We start from the raw sequence: 19,112 nt of genomic DNA, 5'->3' as shown, positions 1-19,112 counted from the left end.
TCGGATCTTCAGTCTTGGCTAGAGGTGCCAATGGGTGCTTATCTATCTTGTCAGCCCAAGCTCTCTTGAATCTGCACTCTAGGTTTTCCCAGGACAACCTCTTTCTAGTCTTAGACATGGGCAGGGCTTATATTTGACAAAGCTCAGGAGGGATTTTAGCACAGAATGAAGACGCCATGTTTAGGCTGAAAGTTAGGATTCTTTGGGTAGGAAGGCATAGATGGAGGGTGTGGCTTAGGCAGAAGAGGTGGGGCTTGTATTTATGGGCGGAGCCTAGGATGAATATTATTTACTTTGGAGTCCACTCTAGAGGCACATGCCTCTAGTCCAAGCACTGAGAGGCAGAGGCGGGCGGATCTCTCTGAGTTCAAGGCTATCTTGGCTTACACAATAAATTCAGGACCAGCCCATCATATAGAGCTGGGATTTGTGCTTTGGGGCGGGGCCTAAGAGGCAGCTAGTAGGACCGGATTTGCAGGCAGAGTCTAGGTGAAGAATTGTGGGCGTGGTCATCAGTGTGTATCGGAAGATCTGCTGCAGGGGTTAGGGCTCCTGTTAGACAACCACGCTGTGTACTTTCAGGGTTGTACAGCTTTGTAGGCTCTTGTCCGTAATGTGTCTCCTTCTCTTCCCCTCACCTCCAGCCCAGGCCTGACTTCACCTCTCTTTCCCCTCCGTTTTTATGCTGTGCTGCCACTGCTTACCTCTGTGACCCTGGACAAGGGACTAAACCTCTCTCTGCCTCTCTCTGCCTCAATGATTCTCATCTGTAAAATGGGGATAGTCATGGGAGCTCTTCCTTACCCGAAGGACCCAGAACCATTGCTACCTGAAGCACTGCTACACCCATTTTCACACTTGCTGCCGTTTTTCTCTTGCTCCTTTATGTGTGGTACATGCATGTGTGTGTGTAGGTCAGAGGTCAACTGCAGGTGTTCGTTCTCAGGAGTGAGTAACCTTTTTTTAATTTTAAAAAATCATATGCCTGGCAGTGGTGGTGCACAATTTTTTTTTTTTTGGTTTTTTATGAGACAGGGTTTCTCTGTATTGTTTTTGAGGCTGTCAGTCCAGCCCGGCCTCGAACTCACAGAGATCCGCCTGCCTCTGCCTCCCGAGTGCTGGGATTAAAGGCGTGCACCACCACCACCCAGCGGTGCACAATTTTTTTAATCCCAGCACAGACAAAAATATATCTTATGAGCTGGGCAGTGGTGGCGCATGCCTTTAATCCCAGCACTCGGGAGGCAGACAGGAGGATCTCCTCTGTGAGTTCGAGGCCAAGCTGGTCTACTGAGTGAGTTCCAGGACAACCCCCCAAAGCTACAGAGAAACCCTGTCTCGAGAGACCAAACACCACGTACACACACACACACACACACACACACACACACACACACCTTGTGTGCATGGGTGTAATGTCTGTGCACCACTTGCATATCTGGTGCCTGTGGAGGTCAGAAGAGGGCGCTGGATCTCCTGGAACTGGAGTTAGAGTTGTGAGCGGCTATGTAGGTGCTGGGAACTGAACCTGGGTCCTTTGGAAAAGAAGCCAGTGCTCTTAATCGCTGAGCCGTCTCTCTAGCACAGGTTTCCTTGTTTATGAGACAGATTTGCTCACTGAAACCGAGGGCTGACAGGTTAGACTATGCTGGGTGGCCAAAAAGTCCCAGGGATCTGCCTGTCTAAGCCTCCACAGAGCTTGGGTTACAGGAACTAGCCACCGCCCCTGAGCTGCACAGCAAGGGCTTCTCAGACTGAGTGATGTCCCTCAACCCCTTGCTCTAGCTGGAAGATGGGGTGGGCATGGAGGGTGTGGACAGGTGGATTCTGGAGAAGGGAGATTAGGAGCATTCCCTGGGGCTCCTCTTGGTTTTGAGTTGGTCTATCTTTCACCAAAGAGGAGATCCGCAGTGGTGACTTGGTTTTTGGGGTGTGCCTAGCAAGGATTTATGGGGCTTGGGAAAGGATTTAGGGGGTGCCTAATGGAAAGATTTGAGACACATGGACTGCAATAAGATGTTGAAGGAAGGCTTTGGTGACGCAACATGGCCTGAGGTACCCAGTGGGCTCTGAGAAAGGGATGGAGAGGTGAGCTCTGAGGTGGAAGCTGGACCCTAAGGGTACAGACAAGGAAGAAGTAAGGTATTCTGGGATCCATGGGAGTCACAGAGGCGCAGGGACTGAAGGCAGCAGGGTTGATTGCTGGGGTGGGGTTGGCAAAGAACCTACGACCAATGGGGGAAGTTGACCAAGGGGTGCCCTGAAAGGAACAGAGAGAGAGTTCCAAGGTCCCCAAGGGCGCTGGACGATGACCTCAGGTATGGATGGGGACATGAAAAGCATGTAAGGGTCTTCTATGGGCAGAAGAGATGTTTGGGGTCCCTTAGACATTAGCCATGATCTACAATTCCTCCTGGTGGGGAGGGAAATGAAGGTCCTTGATGGAGGAAGGACATTGTTGGGGCTGGATCCAGTTTTTTGCCCTGGATGGCTATGAAACATGGTTTGGTTTCCCAGGGTTCCCCAATGGATCAAGCTATGGAGGGTTCTTTCTGAACTTTGATATACAGTCTGAGTCCTCCATGAATTCCAGGGTGTGGCTTGGGGGCCATTTGAGTGTTGGGCATGGGCGTGGGATGGGGTCTGGATCCCCTGGGATGCTGGGATATGATGATCTGGTCCCTCTGGAATTAGAGGTATATGGTCTAGGTTTCCTGACGGGGTGTGCCCTCCCCCCACCCCATGTGAGGTCACGAAACAGAATAGAACAGTCTCTCTCCCAGGTGGCTCACCAACATGGTTTGGGGTTTCAAAGGAGGTAAGACCTGCACTCTGAAGATGTGATGGAGAGAGCTGGTGTGTGTGTGTGTGTGTGTGTGTGTGTGTGTGTGTGTGTGTGTGTGTGTGTATGGGGGGGTCCAAGTAGCCGCTGGGGCGTGGTCTGGAGGGACAGGGGTGGAGCCGGGACCCAGGCTGGACCCCGACGCTCCGCAGTGGAGAGGGGGTCTGCGGCGACCTGGGCGTGCGTGTGGCCGCCCCACCTAGGGCCGGCGCCCCCTCCCCCCTTGCGGCGGCGACGCGGAGGGCGGAGCGCGGCGGCGCGCGGGAGGGCGGGCGGGAGGCGGGAGGCGGGCGGGAGGCGGCCCCGCGGCACCGCGCCCCTTCCCCCGGCCCTCCCCCCACCATGGCGCGGCGCGAGGCGGCGGCGGCGGCGGCGGGGCCGGGCCCCGGGCCCCCTCCCCCGGGCTGGGTGAGCGTGGCCCGCGGCGGTCCCCGGGGCTCTTTGGAAGCGGCGGGCGGGGGCGCGGGGACGAGCGTGCCCGTGTGTCCGCGGCGCTGCGGCGGGGCCCGGCGTGCGCCCGCCCGCGGCCCTGTGTGTGCCCGGCGCCCCGCCGGTGTGGCCATCCGGGCGTGTGCGGGGCCGCGGTCGGCCGTGCGTGTGCATGTGTGCATGTGTGCGTGTGTGCGCGCGTGTGTCCCACACACTCCGGGGCGCCGGATCTGGGGGGCTGTGGCGCGCCCGTCCGAGGGGCTGTGTGCAGGTGTGTGCGGGGGCTGCGCGCCCAGGTGTGCGGGGCTCCCAGTGGGCCCGAGAGCGCGTGCGGCTGGCTGCGTTGGGGGTCTGTGTCCAGCGGGTTGGATGTCCATCCGAGGGACTGTGGAGCCGGGTGTGTTCTCACGGGTGTCCGTGTTTGTGTCCGTGTTTGTGTGTGTGTGTGTGGTATGCGGGTTGGATGTCTCCGAGGGCGTGTGTGTGTGTGTGTGTGTGTGTGTGTGTGTGTCTGTGTCAGGTACCCTGCTGGGGTGGGGGCTGAGGCTCAGCGCATAGTGGGGCCAGGCCTCTGTATGGATGTGGGAGGGGGGGGGCTTGGCTGCTCCCTCAGTCCGTGTCAACTGGGGGGGTCCTCAGTGATCCTTGGGGGGAGACGGCCATGTCTTCCTCCTCTTCTCCGTGGCTGGTTGGGGAGGGGGATGGGAGGCCGGGAGGTGGACAGATGGAGGGATGAGAGGCCGAGGGATGGACAGATGGGACCTGGGGTGGGGGGATGAGGACTTGAGAGTGGAGGGTGGGGGTGAAGACCTGGCCCTTCCTACCCCACCCCACCCTAATCCTCCACCTGCCGGGTGTCTGCAGATAGGGCCTCAGTTGCTTATATCTTGATGGCAAGGCTGGGGAAACTCTAGGGGTTACTGGTGGCAGAATCTTTTGGAAACCCGGCTTTGGGTCTCAATCCCTTCCCATTCCTATGAAGTCCCACCTGCTGAACTATGACCTTTGGCCCTGGCTTGTACCTGTTTCTTTTTGGGGCAGGGTGTCAAAGGGACCGGAAGGGGTGTTAGACTGTATCTGGCCTGGGAGTAGGTGGGGCAGGAGCCCAGGGCCGTGAGGATTGGTGTCCGTGGCAGTGAGTGTGGAGCTGGTTGGTCTGCTGTGCTCTGTGCCTTGGTATTTCGTGTGCATTCACAAGTGTGCTGCTTCCTCGTGGGACTGTGGCATGAGTGGATCTGGGAAGCGTGAGCCTCTCAGAGTGCCCACAAAGTGCCTGTGGCTTGTTCGCGGCCCTCAGGTTTGTGTGTGTGTGTGCGCGCGCACGCGCGTGCTAGGGGTTCTGTGTACATGCGTGAAGTGTGTGCCTGCTGTAGCTGCATGTGCCTGTTGGTGTTCTGTCAGCTTTATGACTGCACGGTGGGGATATGTGAAGTTCCATGGATGCGTGTAGGTGTGTAAGAGTGTGCACCTGTGTATCGTTCATTGTGCAGGTGAGTCTTGTATGCGTGACGAGTGTGTCGACAAGTGTGCAAGGGCTATATAGACGCAGATGCCTGGTTGTCTGTTAAGGGGCATTAGGGGCATATGGGTCTCTTTGTAGCTGTACATCTGTGAATGTGCAAGGGAGAGCCTCTCTCTCTCTCTCTCTCTCTCTGTGTGTGTGTGTGTGTGTGTGTGTGTGTGTGTGCAGGCATGTCAACCTTGAGGGTGTGTGTCTCTCTTGGGAGTCATTTTTCTACTTTAGTCTCTGGGGACCAGGTTCTGTATGTTTAGACATATGTTTAGACATGTATCTGCAAGATACATGCACCTGTGCCTTGTGCACAAGATTGACTGTACTTGTGGGTCTAGCGAGTGTGACCTGTTTTTAGCATGCCAAGGCGTAGTCTGTGGTCCTGGGATACAAATGTGACTGTATCCTGGCCTCAGAGCCCTAGAGGGTAGGGAGCTCCCAGACTGGGGTGGTGTGCCCCTGTAGAGCTTGGCATGGGACTTACATGTATTGGCTTGGGCTCACCAGTGGTAATGTGGATTGAGATGTGATGGCATGATAGGAACCCCCTGATGCTTCTGGGCTCTGGGTGCCACTCATATCTTTGAAGTTGGGGAGCCCATTTGAGTGCTAAAGAATAAGATATCTGGTCCAGAGACTCCTGGGTCTCAAAAAGAGAAGCCTGGGGATTTAGAACTCTAGGGCTGCTAAGAGGGGTGATAGATTCTGTTCTCCAGGAAACTGACGCAGGTGGGGAGGGGGTAAGGGTCCAGAGCTCCCGAGACAGCAGAGGCCAAAGCTCACATCCTGGCCTCCTGGGGTTTGGAGGGTGAACAATCCTGAGGCCCAGTCTCCTAAAGTTTGGGCATGACTTAGGGTCCCTCTGAGAGTCTGAAGATCTTGTAACAGGGCCTGAGAAAGTGATCACTATAGGGTTCCCCTTGGCTCAGATGGTCTCCAAGGTAGGCTTGGATAACTAGAAAGCTGGAAGATGCTAACTGTGGTTTTGTTGTTTGGCAGGTACAGGCCCAGGCCCTGACTCCTTGAAGAGAGGTAAGTATAGTGCCTTGGACTGGGCAAGGAATGTGGGGTGATAGCACCCATTGCCAACCAGCCTAGGCCCAGAGCTCTGCTTAAGTGGACCCAGGTGCAGAATACCACAGTGTCCGGGGAGTGCCCACTCCCACGAAAGAGTAGAGACGAGCCTGTGAGCATTGTAGTTGGGAAAGGGTTCATCTCATGATGGTCGGGAGACTCAGAAGGGCCCCATATGTCAGCATGTGACATCTCTCAAGATAGATAAGGTGGTCACGAGAAGGGGGTCTGTCCCATTTTATCAGTAAGGGTCCATAGGTGTTTCTAGGCATGGACTAACCCCTGTCAGTATGGGGAAACAGACTGTCATCCCAGTACTCAGTAGGCTGAAGCAGGAGAATTGTGAGTTTTAGGCCAGCCTGGGCTACACAGTGAGACCCAGTTTCAGAAAAAGAAAAAGGAGGGGGAGGAGGAGAGAAGAGGAGAGGGGATAGCTCACTTGCAGAACACTTGCCTAGAATCCATTAGTGAGGGACTAGGGGGTGTGGCCTAGCACAAGGCCCTGGCTTCCATCCCCAGCACGTCACTCATACACACACATACACAATATTAGGACCCTCTAACACTTACGGAGCATTTGTACAGTAGGAGGCTAAGCTAAGCATGTTACAAAATATCCGTTTTGGTTTGTTTTGTTTTTAGGTGTTTCCAGACAGGGTTTCTCTGTGTAGCTCTAGCTGTCCTGGAACTCGCTCTGTAGACCAGCCTGGCCTGGAACTCACAGAGATCCTCCTGCCTCTGCCTCCTGAGTGCTAGGATTAAAGGCGTGCACCACCAATGCCCGGCTACAAAATGTTCTTACTGAGCCCCCTCCAAAGCCCTGTGAGGTATCTAGGTATCTTCATTGTCACAGATGGGAACAGGGAGGCACAATTGTTTCTTCGCAGTGACATACAACCGGGACTTGGGGTGTGAACCCTGACAGAGGGATGGGATTCTAGCCTGAGAGGTGCTACATGTCTTTGGGCAACCAGTGGCTGTTTTCATTACAGCTGTCCTAACTATGAGTCTGCTGCAGCTGAGCCAGGAGAAATCCCTGCTTGTTTCATAGAACAGGGCTCCGGGCCCTAGAGACCCAGAGCAATCAGGTGCCCTACAGAGCTCCTGATGGTGGAGGCCTGCCTTCCAGACCTGGGTTCCAGCCAGCGCAGAGCAGCAGCCTAGAGGGAAAGGAAGGTGGAATGAGAAGGGGTGTGCAGAGGTTGGGCTGCCCTGGCCATGCCTCGGTCTCTCTCTTCAGCCTGTTTCTGTCTCCTTCCACCCGTTCCTCCCTCCCTCTGCTATCTCTCCCCTCCCTCTCCTTCTGCTCATCTCTCTGGCTCAGCCTCTTTGCCGTGTTTTCGTCTTCACTCAGATTTGTGTTCTTTGTTCCACTGTTACCCTTCTTTTCGTCCCCTTGGTTTCTTGAGGCAAGGTCTCCACATGTAACCCAGGCTAGCCTACATCTTTGAACCTCTTGAGTGCTGGGATTACAGGTGACTGTCACCATACCCGGCTGTCCCCTTTTTGCAGTGCTGGGGAGGGAACCCAGGACCTCAAGCATGTTGGGCAAACATGCCAACACTGAGCCACGCCCCCAGCCCCTTACTGGGGGATTCTAGGCCAGTGCTCTCCCACTGAGCCACGCCCCCAAACTTATTGCTGGATTTTTGGCTGGTGATCTACCACCAAGCCACGCCCCCAGGCCCTCATTGGGGGATTCCAGGCACATGTTCTGCTGAGCCATACCTGAAGCTTACTTCACTGCCTTGGGAAGCTACTTCCTCTTTTTGCCCTGTGCCTCTATCCATTCCTCCCCACTTGCTTCCTTCAGGCTCTCTCAGACTTCCTCCAGCTTTCTTGGTCCCAGTCTTCTTCCCCTGGGCACAAAGATCAATGTCACATATGGCCACCACCACTCACCACCTTAGGGGCTGGTCAGCAGGGCCTAGGGCATAGGGCAGGCTGGGATGAAAATAGTTTCAAGGACGCCCCCCCTTCCCATCCTTTCCTTTTTGCCCCCCCCCCCCCCACCGCCCACCCTGTGTTGTGATGGGAGCTGACATGTCGTGGGTTGCAGCTGCTGGAGGGGGAATCCCCGCCGGAAGGTTTTGCCTGGAGCAGAGGCATAGTGTGTATGCACGCATGCGCCTGTAGGTGTATGCGGGCCTCCTGTGTACCTACTGTTGGTACTGGCCACCCCTGCTCAGGAGCTCGGCGAAATCTAGAAAGAAGCCATACTCGCAGGAGGACTCCCCAGACTGAGGTTAACTCTGATGCTTTTTTTTTCTCGTCTCTTCCCATCTTTTCCATTTTGTTTTGTCCACCAGTTTAGGTGGACGATCTCAGTACTCATCGAGCGAGTGCTTACTGTGTGCTAGGCCCCCTACCCAGTGTTTCCCGTGCATAAACTCAGTGAAGATGCTGTTGTCCTAACATACAAAATCAAGGCATTTTGGCCTGTCCAGGCGGGGTAGTATGCCCCTGTGATTCCAGTACTTGGAAGGCTGAAGCAGGGGGATCAAGGCGTCAAGGCCAGCCTCAAATGCATAGCAAGTTCTAGAACAGCATGCACGATATACTGTCTGGTCATAAAGACAAGATAGATGCGGTGGACACGCCCTTCATTCCAGGACTTGGGAGGCAGAGGCTGGTGGATCTCTGAATTCGAGGCCAGCCTGGTTTACATAGTGAGACCTTGTCTCAGTAACAACAACAAAACTTAGTATTGGGGATATTTGTGAGTTCAAAACCATCCTGGACTACATAGTGACACCACTATACCGCAAATAAACAAGTGAAAAGTAACAACAACAACATTTTTTCTCTTTTTGGTTTTCGACACAGGGTTTCTCTGTGTAACAGCCCTGACTGTCCAGGAACTCAGTCTGTAGACCAGAATGGCCTTGAATTTACAGAGATCCACCTGCTTCAGGCTCCTGAGTGCTGGGATTAAAGGCGTGCATCGCCACCTCGGAGATCCTACAACAAAAAATTTAAAAAGGGAGAAAAATAAAGAAATTCTGACTCAGGTGTGGGAATTGTTACTATGGTCTAGAGTTAGTGAAAGAGAGAACTGGAATTTGTCCTCCAATGTGTTTGATTTTAAAGCACCTGTAGGCCAGCAAGATGGCTCATTAGGTGGAGGAGCTTGCTCCACAAACCGAGCAACCTAAGTTCGATTCCCGGAAGTCACATGAAGGAAGAATGAAAGGACCAGTCCCACAAAGTTGTCCTCTGACCCTGCCACTCAAACACAATATTAATAATATTTAAAATGAAAGCACTCACTCTTACCGTAACACGCAGTTCTGTACTTGGAATGTATTAGGTACCCAGTAGTATTCCAGCTAATAACTTTTAGTATGTGTTAAACCCAGAACATTGTACGTGGCAGATGCTGTTCTAACAGCTGTGCTCATGAGTGTACATAATCTTCACCAAAAGCATGTTTCTTCTCTCCATTTTACAGATGAAGAAACCGAGATTCAGAGAGGTTCAGACACGTGCCCAAGGTCATACAGCTAGTAAGTGCCACAGATGGTATTTGAACTGAAAGTGTGTGTTTGACATCCTTGGTCCTAAATTTCAGCCAACAGTGATTCCAGAACATCTAGTGGGCTGGGAGGCCATGGCAATTGGGGAGCTCCTAGAAGCATGACAGGTGGGAGGGTAGAAGACTTCAGAGTAAATGCAGTGGTGGCTTGCCAATTACTAGGGAAATTTTGTAATCAGATCCGGGTGTTTTGGCCCAGATCTGTAATCCTAGCACTTAAAAGGCAGACACAGGAGGATCATGAATTCAAAGCCAACCAAGGATACAGTGATACTTTGTCTCAAAAAAAGTAAGACCAGGTGGTGTCCCAGGCCTTTAATCCTAGCTCTCCCGGGGCAGAGACAGGCTGATCTGTATGAATGTGAGGCCAACCTGGCTTACAGAGTGAGTTCAATTCAGCCCAGGCTACTTAGTGAGACCCTGTCTCAAAAAAGAAAAGTAAGAGAAAGAGAGAGAGAGAAGATGACCATGGGTGCCAGGTGTTCTGAAGTCTGTTGTCCAGAGCTCATTGACCGGGAGTTAAAGGATCCGTTTTGACTTTCAGCAGCACATCTGTGGGTTGCAGGGGTAGGGACCAAGCCAGGTCGCCTGGTTGACTGTCTTCCTCCCTTCCAGGTCTCACCCCCTGCTTCTCCTGCCTCCCCCCTGCATCATGGCTCCGGGCCCCTTCTCTTCTGGGCTACTCTCGCCACCACCTGCTGCTCTCCCTTTTCTGCTGCTGCTCTGGGCAGGGGCATCTCGCAGCCAACCCTGCCCTGGTCGCTGCATCTGCCAGAACGTGGCACCTACATTGACCATGCTGTGTGCCAAGACCGGCCTGCTCTTCGTGCCGCCCGCCATCGACAGGCGCGTGGTCGAGCTGCGGCTCACCGACAACTTCATTGCCGCTGTGCGTCGTCGAGACTTCGCCAACATGACCAGCCTAGTCCACCTCACCCTGTCTCGCAACACTATTGGCCAGGTGGCAGCCGGTGCCTTTGCTGACCTCCGTGCCCTCCGGGCGCTGCACCTTGATAGCAACCGCCTGGCAGAGGTGCGTGGGGACCAGCTACGCGGCTTGGGTAACCTCCGCCACTTGATCCTGGGCAACAATCAGATCCGGAAAGTGGAGTCGGCAGCTTTTGATGCCTTCCTGTCCACCGTGGAGGACCTGGATCTGTCCTACAACAACCTGGAGGCACTACCGTGGGAGGCGGTGGGTCAGATGGTGAACCTGAACACCCTCACGCTGGACCATAACCTCATTGATCATATTGCAGAGGGCACCTTCGTGCAGCTGCACAAGCTCGTGCGCTTAGACATGACCTCTAACCGTCTGCATAAACTGCCCCCCGACGGCCTCTTCCTGAGGTCCCAGGGTGGCGGGCCCAAGCCGCCCACCCCACTGACCGTCAGCTTTGGTGGCAATCCGCTGCACTGCAACTGTGAACTACTCTGGCTGCGGCGTCTGACCAGGGAGGATGACTTGGAGACGTGCGCCACGCCCGAGCATCTCACTGACCGCTACTTCTGGTCCATCCCGGAGGAGGAATTTCTTTGTGAGCCCCCGCTCATCACGCGGCAGGCAGGGGGCAAGGCCCTGGTAGTGGAGGGCCAGGCTGTCAGTCTGCGCTGCCGGGCGGTGGGTGACCCTGAGCCCGTGGTGCATTGGGTGGCTCCTGATGGGCGGCTGCTGGGGAACTCCAGCCGGACCCGGGTCCGTGGGGACGGAACGCTGGATGTGACCATTACCACCTTGAGGGATAGCGGTACCTTCACTTGCATAGCCTCCAATGCTGCCGGGGAGGCCACTGCGCCAGTGGAGGTCTGTGTGGTACCTCTGCCTCTGATGGCGCCCCCGCCCGCTGCTCCGCCGCCTCTCACTGAGCCTGGTTCTTCGGACATCGCCACGCCAGGCAGACCTGGTGCCAACGACTCAGCCACTGAACGCCGGCTTGTAGCTGCTGAACTCACGTCCAGCTCCGTGCTCATTCGCTGGCCGGCCCAGAGGCCAGTGCCTGGTATCCGCATGTACCAAGTGCAATACAACAGCTCTGCGGATGACTCGCTAGTCTACAGGTGAGTGCAGTACTGCAGCCCCAGGAACTCCTCTCCAACCCTAGCATCCTGCTCTCGGTCCCGTCTGCTCTCTATCCCCTTGACCTTGCTTAGATGGGGCTTTGGATGGGCCTGTAGATTCCTCCTTTTTTTTCTGCTCTGCTGTCGTTGTTTTTCTTGAGCTTAAAAGTTTGTGCAACACAACATGAGCCGGGTGAAGTGCTGGGCAATGGAGTTATAAAACTGAGTAGGGCCTGGTGCTTCAGGCTTGAGATCCTAACCTTTGGGAAGCTGATGGAGGAGGATTGTAAAGACAAGGCTGGCCTGGATTGCTTGGAGACACTCTGTCTCAAAATTTAAAAAGTAGAAAAAAGAGGGCTTGACATGGAGCTCAGTTATGGTAGGATAGAGACCCTGCCTAGAATCCCCCAGTGAGGGGCTGGGGCCATAGCTCAGTGGTAGAGCCCCTGCCTAGAATCCCCCAGCGAGGGGCTGGGGGTGTGGCTCAGTGGTAGAGCCCCTGCCTAGAATCCCCCAGTGAGGGGCTGGGGGTGTGACTCAGTGGTAGAGCACCTGCCTAGAATCCCCCAGTGAGGGGCTGGGGCGTGGCTCAGTGGTAGAGCCCCTGCCTAGAATCCCCCAGTGAGGGGCTCAGTGATAGGATATTTGCTAAGCTGGGGGAGGCACTGAGTTCCATTCCCAGTCTCAAACAACAAATATCCCACAGGGTTCATGGTTAGCATCACTTGCTCTCCAGAGGCCTCTGTTCCTGAATCCCATCAGTTAAACATTGTGGCACATAAAACACATGTGTTTATAGTTACATTTCTATTTATGAATTGATAGATTATAGAAACAGAAAGCAAAATGCATGAGAAAAATAGAAATGTGATGTTCTAGTTTGCTTCCTATCACTGTGATAAACACTGTGACCGAGCCGTGCCGTGCCGGCTCACGCCTTCAATCCCGGCACTTAGGAGGCAGAGGCAGGCGGATCCCTGAGTTTGAGGCCAGTCTGATCTATGGAGTAGTTTCAGACCCAGCCAGAGTTACACAGAGAAACTTTGTCCCAAAGCAAGAACAACAAAACAAAACAAAAAACACTATGACCACCAAAACCAAACCAAACAACCAACCAACCAACCAACAACAACAAAAAACCCCACTCTGACCAAAAGCAATTTGGGGAAGAAAGGGTTCTTATAACTCTAAGGTCACAGTTCATCAATGAAGGGAGTCAGAGCAGGAGTTCAAGGCAGGAACCAGGAGGAAGAGACTGAAGCAGAGGCCATGGAGTAGTGTTGCTTCCTGGCTTCCTCCGCATGGCTTGTTTGTCTGCTTTCTCATATAACTAGGACCACCGGCCCATGTCAATCATTAGTCAGGCCAGTCTGATGGGAGCATTTTCTCAGTTGAGGTTCCCAGATGACCCTAGTGTATGTCGAGTTGACAAAAAATACTAATCAGTGCCTGTAAGTTATTTCCGCCACTGTCGTAGGGCGAACAGGCCTGCGTGTAGCTGTCAGCTGCTTTGCCTTGCCTCGTTCAAGCCTTTTCCTTCCGCTCGGGTCCGTTCCTACTTTCCTCTCCCTCCGCCCCTCATTAGGCACTAGACTGCACAGGGCCCTGACTTGGGCGTGGCTCAGGTTATAGAGGAGAAAAGAAGAGACGGATAGGATGGAAATGCACGAAATTCGCTTATTTATTATTATTTGAGACAGGGTTTCTCTGTGTAGCCCTGGCGGTAATGGAACTCGCTATGTAGACCAGGTGTCCTCGAACCCAGAGATCCGCCTGCGTCTGCCTCCCCAGTGCTGGGATTACAGGCGTGCGCCACCACTGCCTGGTCCTGAAATGTATAAAGAAATAGTTACCTACCTCACTTCCATCCTTATCTGGGAAACAGTAGGTATTCAATATATGTGTCTCCTGGGTACAAAGGACAGCTGTGGGGCAGATGTGGCACTTGCCTGTGGTCCAAGGTCAGTCCCACTTATGTGGTGTCTTTGAGGTCTGTCTGAGCTATACAGTGAGATTTTTGTCTCAGCAAACAAAGCAATAAAAATAAGGTAGCTAGGCTGCTTCCAGTATGACCCCTGGGACCTGAGGAGTTCAGTGGGTAGGGACCACTGCGAGTCAACGCCTGAGCCCTGTGGTCTCGCCATCCTGGTAGTTTGTCTATGGCTTTCGGCCACAGACCCTGGCACACAGCAGAGATGACGCACAGTGGGCACTTGATAAATGGCCGTTGGCTTCCTGGGCGTTGTGCATTGTGGAGTGGCCTACAATGAGTGTCTAGCCCTGGGCTTCACTTCCTTTGGGTTATTTGGAACCATCTCCCCATCTGTGGTCACCCCAACAACTGAGTGTGCTCAGCCCCTCACAAAGAAGCCAGTCTCCTGGCCGCCATCCCGCTTGCCAGGGGTCTCTCTTTCCTCTGAGCTCTGCTTTTCTCTGGTTTTGAGACAGGCTCTTGTCCTGGTAGCCTAGGTTAGCCTTCCACTATGCCTTCCCAGTCTGAGATATCAGGAACTATACCAAGTGCACAATTCTTCCTTTTGCTTCTGGCTGTCACACACTCTGTGTCAGATGCCCTCCCTGGAGGGATTAGACTGACCCATTCTCACAAGCAGTCAGCAAACCAAGGCAGCAAGCAGAAGCCTTCATAAACTACGTCCAAAGCTGCAGCAGCCGTTTCCAACTCTATCGCATTTCAGTTACCCTCACTACCATTTATTTCATTAAATAATTTAAAGTTACTTTTTTGCATGTGCGCCACTTAACTTTTTTTAAGTTACATTTATTTGTGTGTGTGGGGGGGTCATTTGTGCCATGGCATGCATATAGTGATCAGAAGACATCTTGTGTAGATCAGCTCTCGTGTGAATCTTGGGGACCGAACTCTGGTCGTTAGGTTTGGTGGCAAGCTCCCTTACTCACAGAGCCATCTTGCCAGCCTTTATTTTATTTTTATTCATTCATTCATTTCTTTGTGGTACTGTTGATGGAACACAGGGCCTCACACATGCTAGGCAATCACTCTGTAATGCCCCCAGCCCCTCACTGGGGGATTCTAGGCAGGGGCTCTACCACTGAGCCACACCCCAGCCCCTCACTGGGGGATTCTAGGCAGGGGCTCTACCATTGAACCACACCCTAAACCCCTCCCTAGGGGATTCTAGGCAGGAGCTCTACCACTGAGCCACATCCCCAGCCCCTCACTGGGGAGTTCTAGGCAGGGGCTCTATCACACTCTCGATTCTCTTTCTTTTCAGGCACAGAACCTCAGGCCCTGTGGGAGACATCATTTGCTCCCAGACGCAGAGAGGAGCAGAGCTATTTTTCATATGCTTGAATGCACACTTATTGAATACCTAGTGTTTGCCAGGCAGGAATGGAGGGAGATGGTTGATGCTTTTCTGTCTGTCAGTCAGATTGTGTGATTTTTCTTTCCCATCTCTATTCACTTCTCCACTCTGATCCACAGCCACCATGTGACAGGGTGGGGGAAAGTTCCAGACCCAGCATGTAAACACATCTTGATGGCCCCCAGCTGGGCAAGTTCCCAGGACTCTTCTCCCCAGAGGACCCCAGTTCTATCCTGTATCCTCCATTGCAGAGGCTTGTACAACAGGGACAGCACTGCAGGGGTTAACTTCCTCTCTGCAGCCATGGGCTGAGGTGACAGCCAACGAGAAGCCGGCTAGGCTGCTCGCTCTGGCCGGGCAGCCAATGAGAGATTCCTGGGCTCACTCTTTCTTAAGGAGCCACTGACTGTCCTTGAAAAGGGGGAGCCCCTAGCAACTGGTTATTTGGGGAGAAGAAACAAGGAAATCCAAGCCTCTAGCAGAGGAAAAGAGAAAGCTAATTTAAGAAAGGGGTCACGGCAGCTGGAGGTGAGTGACCTTTGAAAAACAAGGAGCCTAATGAGAAAGTAAAGATCATTTTCTGAGACTGTGAGACTTAAGCTTGAAGTCTTGGGGTGGAGGGTGGTGCCCGGTGACAGGGACCTTGGTGGGGGTGGTGGTCTCAGGACCAGGGCTGGCAGGCCTGTGGAGCTCTGACAGGTAAGTATGGGTGGGGATGAGGCATGCCTTTTTGGAAGGGGTGGGACTTGTTCTGCATGGTCTTAAGCAGAGGAAGAGGAGGGGCTCATCCCCGGTGAGCCACTAAGGTCCTTGGCAGGAGAGAAGAGTTTGTGAGGTTGGGTGCTGGGCAGTGCCAGTCAGGGAGCACTCCACATTCCTGAGTTCCCTGAGGGTGGAAGTAGCCAAAACAGACTGTTCTAAGATATGCTCACCAAAAGAGAACAAATTCTGGGAGTGACTGTCCCTAAGGTTGATCGTAGAGGAACATAGAGGATGCAGCCAGTGAAATGGCTTAGTGGGTCAGGGCACTTTCTACCACGCGTGATGACCTGAGTTCAATCCCGGGGACACTCGTGATGGAGGGAGAGAACAGACTCCCACAAGCTGTCCTATGACCTCCTCCTTACACACACACACACACACACACACACACACACACACACACACACACCACACACACACATCACACACACACCACACACACACACACACCACACACATACACACACACCACACAGCAGTAAATGTAAGTTAGATGAAGTCAGGCCTGTTAGGCATGGTGTTGCTGTACACTAAATGTAATTTAAAAAGAGATGTTGAAATGGGAGCCCACAGGAGCTGCCAGGAACACTGGGTGTGGTATTAGCTCACAGTGAGATCCTTAACTTTAGATAGTTGAGGCATTAGATATGTCAACTCATTCATTCCTCATGTTATCTCTAGGATGTGGGGGTTCTTACTGTCCCTGTAAGAGGGAAATGATGCACGGAGAACTTAAGAAACGTGTGTGTGGTCACAGGGCAGAGAAGAGATCCTACCCCAGAGTTGCGGCTCCCGGGTTTTTAACTGAAGGATTTTGCTGCACCCTTTGAGAAAAATGAAACCTGTGCTTGTCTACATTTTAGCCGTTGTAGATTTGGGGGGTATGGGTCAGTGAGTTGATGTTTGGAATTCTGGTGGCGCAATGATCGGCATACATACATATTACAGCTTGTTGCCTCTAGAGGAGCTGTCTCAAGGAGCCTAGCGGAAATGGCTTGTAAGCCAGAGTGCAATTAGAAGACGAATGAGTAGGAATATGTAGCTGAGGTGCTTGGGAAACCGAGCCAGGAGCCGGGGATTTTACCCAAAGGTACCTCCTCTCCCAAAGGCAAGAATTCGTATCAGTGGCTGGGAACGTAGCTCAACTGGTAGAGTTTAATCCTCCCGCCACGCCACAAAAACAAAACCAAACAAACCAGTGGGACATGGTGGTGCATGTCTGTAAGCCTGAAATCCCAGGAGGCGGATGAAAACCACAGGCTAGAAGTTAGCCATTGCCCTTTCAGGGATAAAACAATTGTTGACTTCAGTATCCACCTGAAATCAGGAAGGACATGTAGATTAGGGGGGAGTGGCCATAACGTTGAGCTCCTTAAATGGTACATAATGTGCAGATGATAATTGTCCAAGGTTGAGTAGAGTTATATAGTCCCGGTAGCTGACCTCAAGGTAAGTAGGTCTGAAGGCGGGGCGTGTAGCTGAGGGGGCGTGGTCTTGAGCCGCGATCCGGAGTGGCCGGCAATGTATTAACGGAGGAGTGCCTTGAATGGCGGCTGTAGGCACGAGTGGCATGGTTTCCCATGGGTGGCATAAAGTGAAGGGGTGTGGCTAAGCGTGGGGCTAACTCCGTCCTGGTCCCGCCCCTTTCCGCAGGATGATCCCTTCTACCAGCCAGACTTTCCTGGTGAACGATCTGGCGGCGGGCCGCGCCTATGACTTGTGTGTGCTGGCGGTCTACGACGACGGGGCCACCGCGCTGCCGGCCACCCGCGTGGTGGGCTGTGTGCAGTTCACCACGGCGGGGGACCCCGCACCCTGCCGCCCGCTGAGGGCCCACTTCTTGGGCGGCACCATGATCATCGCCATCGGGGGCGTCATCGTAGCCTCGGTCCTCGTCTTCATCGTCCTGCTCATGATCCGCTACAAGGTGTACGGCGATGGGGACAGCCGCCGCCTCAAGGGCGCGTCCAGGTCGCCCCCTCGGGTCAGCCACGTGTGCTCCCAGACCAACGGTGCGGGCTCAGGCGCGCAGCAGGCCTCCGCCCCACCAGCTCCAGACCGCTACGAGGCGCTGAGGGAGGTGGCTGTCCCTGCAGCCATCGAGGCGAAGGCGGCCGAGGCCGAGGCGACCTCCACTGAGCTAGAGGTGGTGCTTGGACGCTCTCTGGGTGGCTCCGCCACCTCGCTGTGCTTGCTGCCCTCCGAGGAAACTTCCGGGGAGGAACCCAGGGCGGTGACAGGTCCTCGAAGGAGCCGTTCGGGGGCCTTAGGGCCTCCAACTTCAGCGCCCCCGACGCTAGCCCTGGTTCCCGGGGGAGCCTCGGCCCGGCCGAGGCCACAACAACGTTATTCCTTTGACGGGGACTACGGAGCGCTGTTCCAGAGTCACAGTTACCCGCGCCGCGCCCGGCGGACAAAGCGCCACCGGTCCACGCCGCACCTGGACGGGGCCGGAGGGGGCGCGGCCGGGGAGGATGGAGACCTGGGGCTGGGCTCCGCCAGGGCACGCCTGGCCTTCACCAGCACCGAGTGGATGCTGGAGAGTACCGTGTGAGCGGCGGGCGCGCGCGGGCACCGGGACGCCCGCGGGGCCGCTCGGAGTAGCCCGGCCCGGCCGGATGCAGGGAAGGCTGGAGAGAAGGGATGCGCGAGGGGCGGGGCCAGCCGCAGTCCGGGCCGCGCCCACTGGCGTCCGGGCTCGGGGGCGGGCCGCCGGCCTCTCCGACCCCACCCTCCGCCCCGCCCCCCGCGCGCTCGCGGACCTTGCCGGAGCCGGTGCCTTACACAGCGACGCGCGGGGAGGGGCGGGGCCCCCCCACACTGCAGCACTGAGACACGAGCCCCCTCCCCCACCCGGGACCCTGGGGCAGGGCCGAGGGGCCCATTCCTTGTATCTGGCTGGACTAGATCTCTTTCTGCCCCGCGGCGGCCTCCAAAGCCTCCAGTCCCCTCAACCCCAGCCCCCTCCCCGGTCCCACCCAGTCTGGTTTGGAGGGGGGGCTCCCCCTTTCTCCTCTCTGTGTCCGCGTCTTTCCTGCCCGCTGTCGTCTGTCTTAAGTCTTTCCTTACTTGTCTCCCTCTTCTCTGTCCCGTGGTCGTCTTTTCTCCCTCTGATCCACCCCCCCCTTTTTTTTTGTCCTGTGTCTTTGTCCCTCCCGACTTCCTCTCCTCACCATCTCCCGGGCAGGTCCCACTGAAGGACCAGACTCTTCCCTCGGCCTTCCTTGTCCCCACCAAGAATCCCTCACACAGACAAAATCCAAAAACCAAATCCCTCTATCGGAGCCGGGACCCTCCGCCGCAGCAGAATTAAACTTTTTTCTGTGTCTGAGGTGTCTCTGCTGACCAGTGTGTGTGTGTGCGTGCGTGCGTGTGTGTGTGTGTGTGTGTGTGTGTGCGCGCGCGCGCGCGCGTGTCTTGGGGGGAGGAGGACTCCGAATCAGACTGAAGAGAGCATGACAGTGAGGATCGAGAATCTGGCGGGCAGACTCGGAAGTGGGAAGTAGCATACAGATGACTGACAGGTGTGGGTAACCCTTAGCTCATCCAATC

At 54.7% G+C, this 19,112-nt stretch overlaps 1 protein-coding gene across 5 annotated transcripts; it reads left to right on the top strand.

Annotated features, from left to right (window-relative positions):
• Positions 1-2,768: 2,768 nt before the first annotated feature.
• Positions 2,769-18,888, top strand: Lrfn1 (leucine rich repeat and fibronectin type III domain containing 1). Of its 5 annotated transcripts, none has more exons than XM_040734309.1 (5): positions 2,769-2,818; positions 5,784-5,816; positions 9,310-9,364; positions 10,009-11,451; positions 17,214-18,888. In XM_040734309.1, exons 4-5 carry the CDS (start codon positions 10,046-10,048, stop codon positions 18,112-18,114), a joined length of 2,307 nt encoding a protein of 768 aa, XP_040590243.1. In that variant the 5' UTR covers positions 2,769-2,818; positions 5,784-5,816; positions 9,310-9,364; positions 10,009-10,045; the 3' UTR covers positions 18,115-18,888. The 5 variants fall into 5 exon arrangements, with proteins under 5 accessions (XP_040590243.1, XP_040590239.1, XP_040590240.1 ...); XM_040734305.1 differs by lacking the exon at positions 2,769-2,818 and adding an exon at positions 3,192-3,250; XM_040734306.1 differs by lacking the exon at positions 2,769-2,818 and adding an exon at positions 3,412-3,542.
• The last annotated feature ends 224 nt before the right edge of the window (positions 18,889-19,112 follow it).

This window comes from Mesocricetus auratus, unplaced genomic scaffold, assembly GCF_017639785.1.
Source record: "Mesocricetus auratus isolate SY011 unplaced genomic scaffold, BCM_Maur_2.0 Super-Scaffold_100038, whole genome shotgun sequence".
NCBI lineage: Eukaryota > Metazoa > Chordata > Mammalia > Rodentia > Cricetidae > Mesocricetus > Mesocricetus auratus.
The sequence above is the reverse complement of the archived record's forward strand: the minus strand, read 5'-3'. Positions and strand labels throughout refer to the sequence as shown.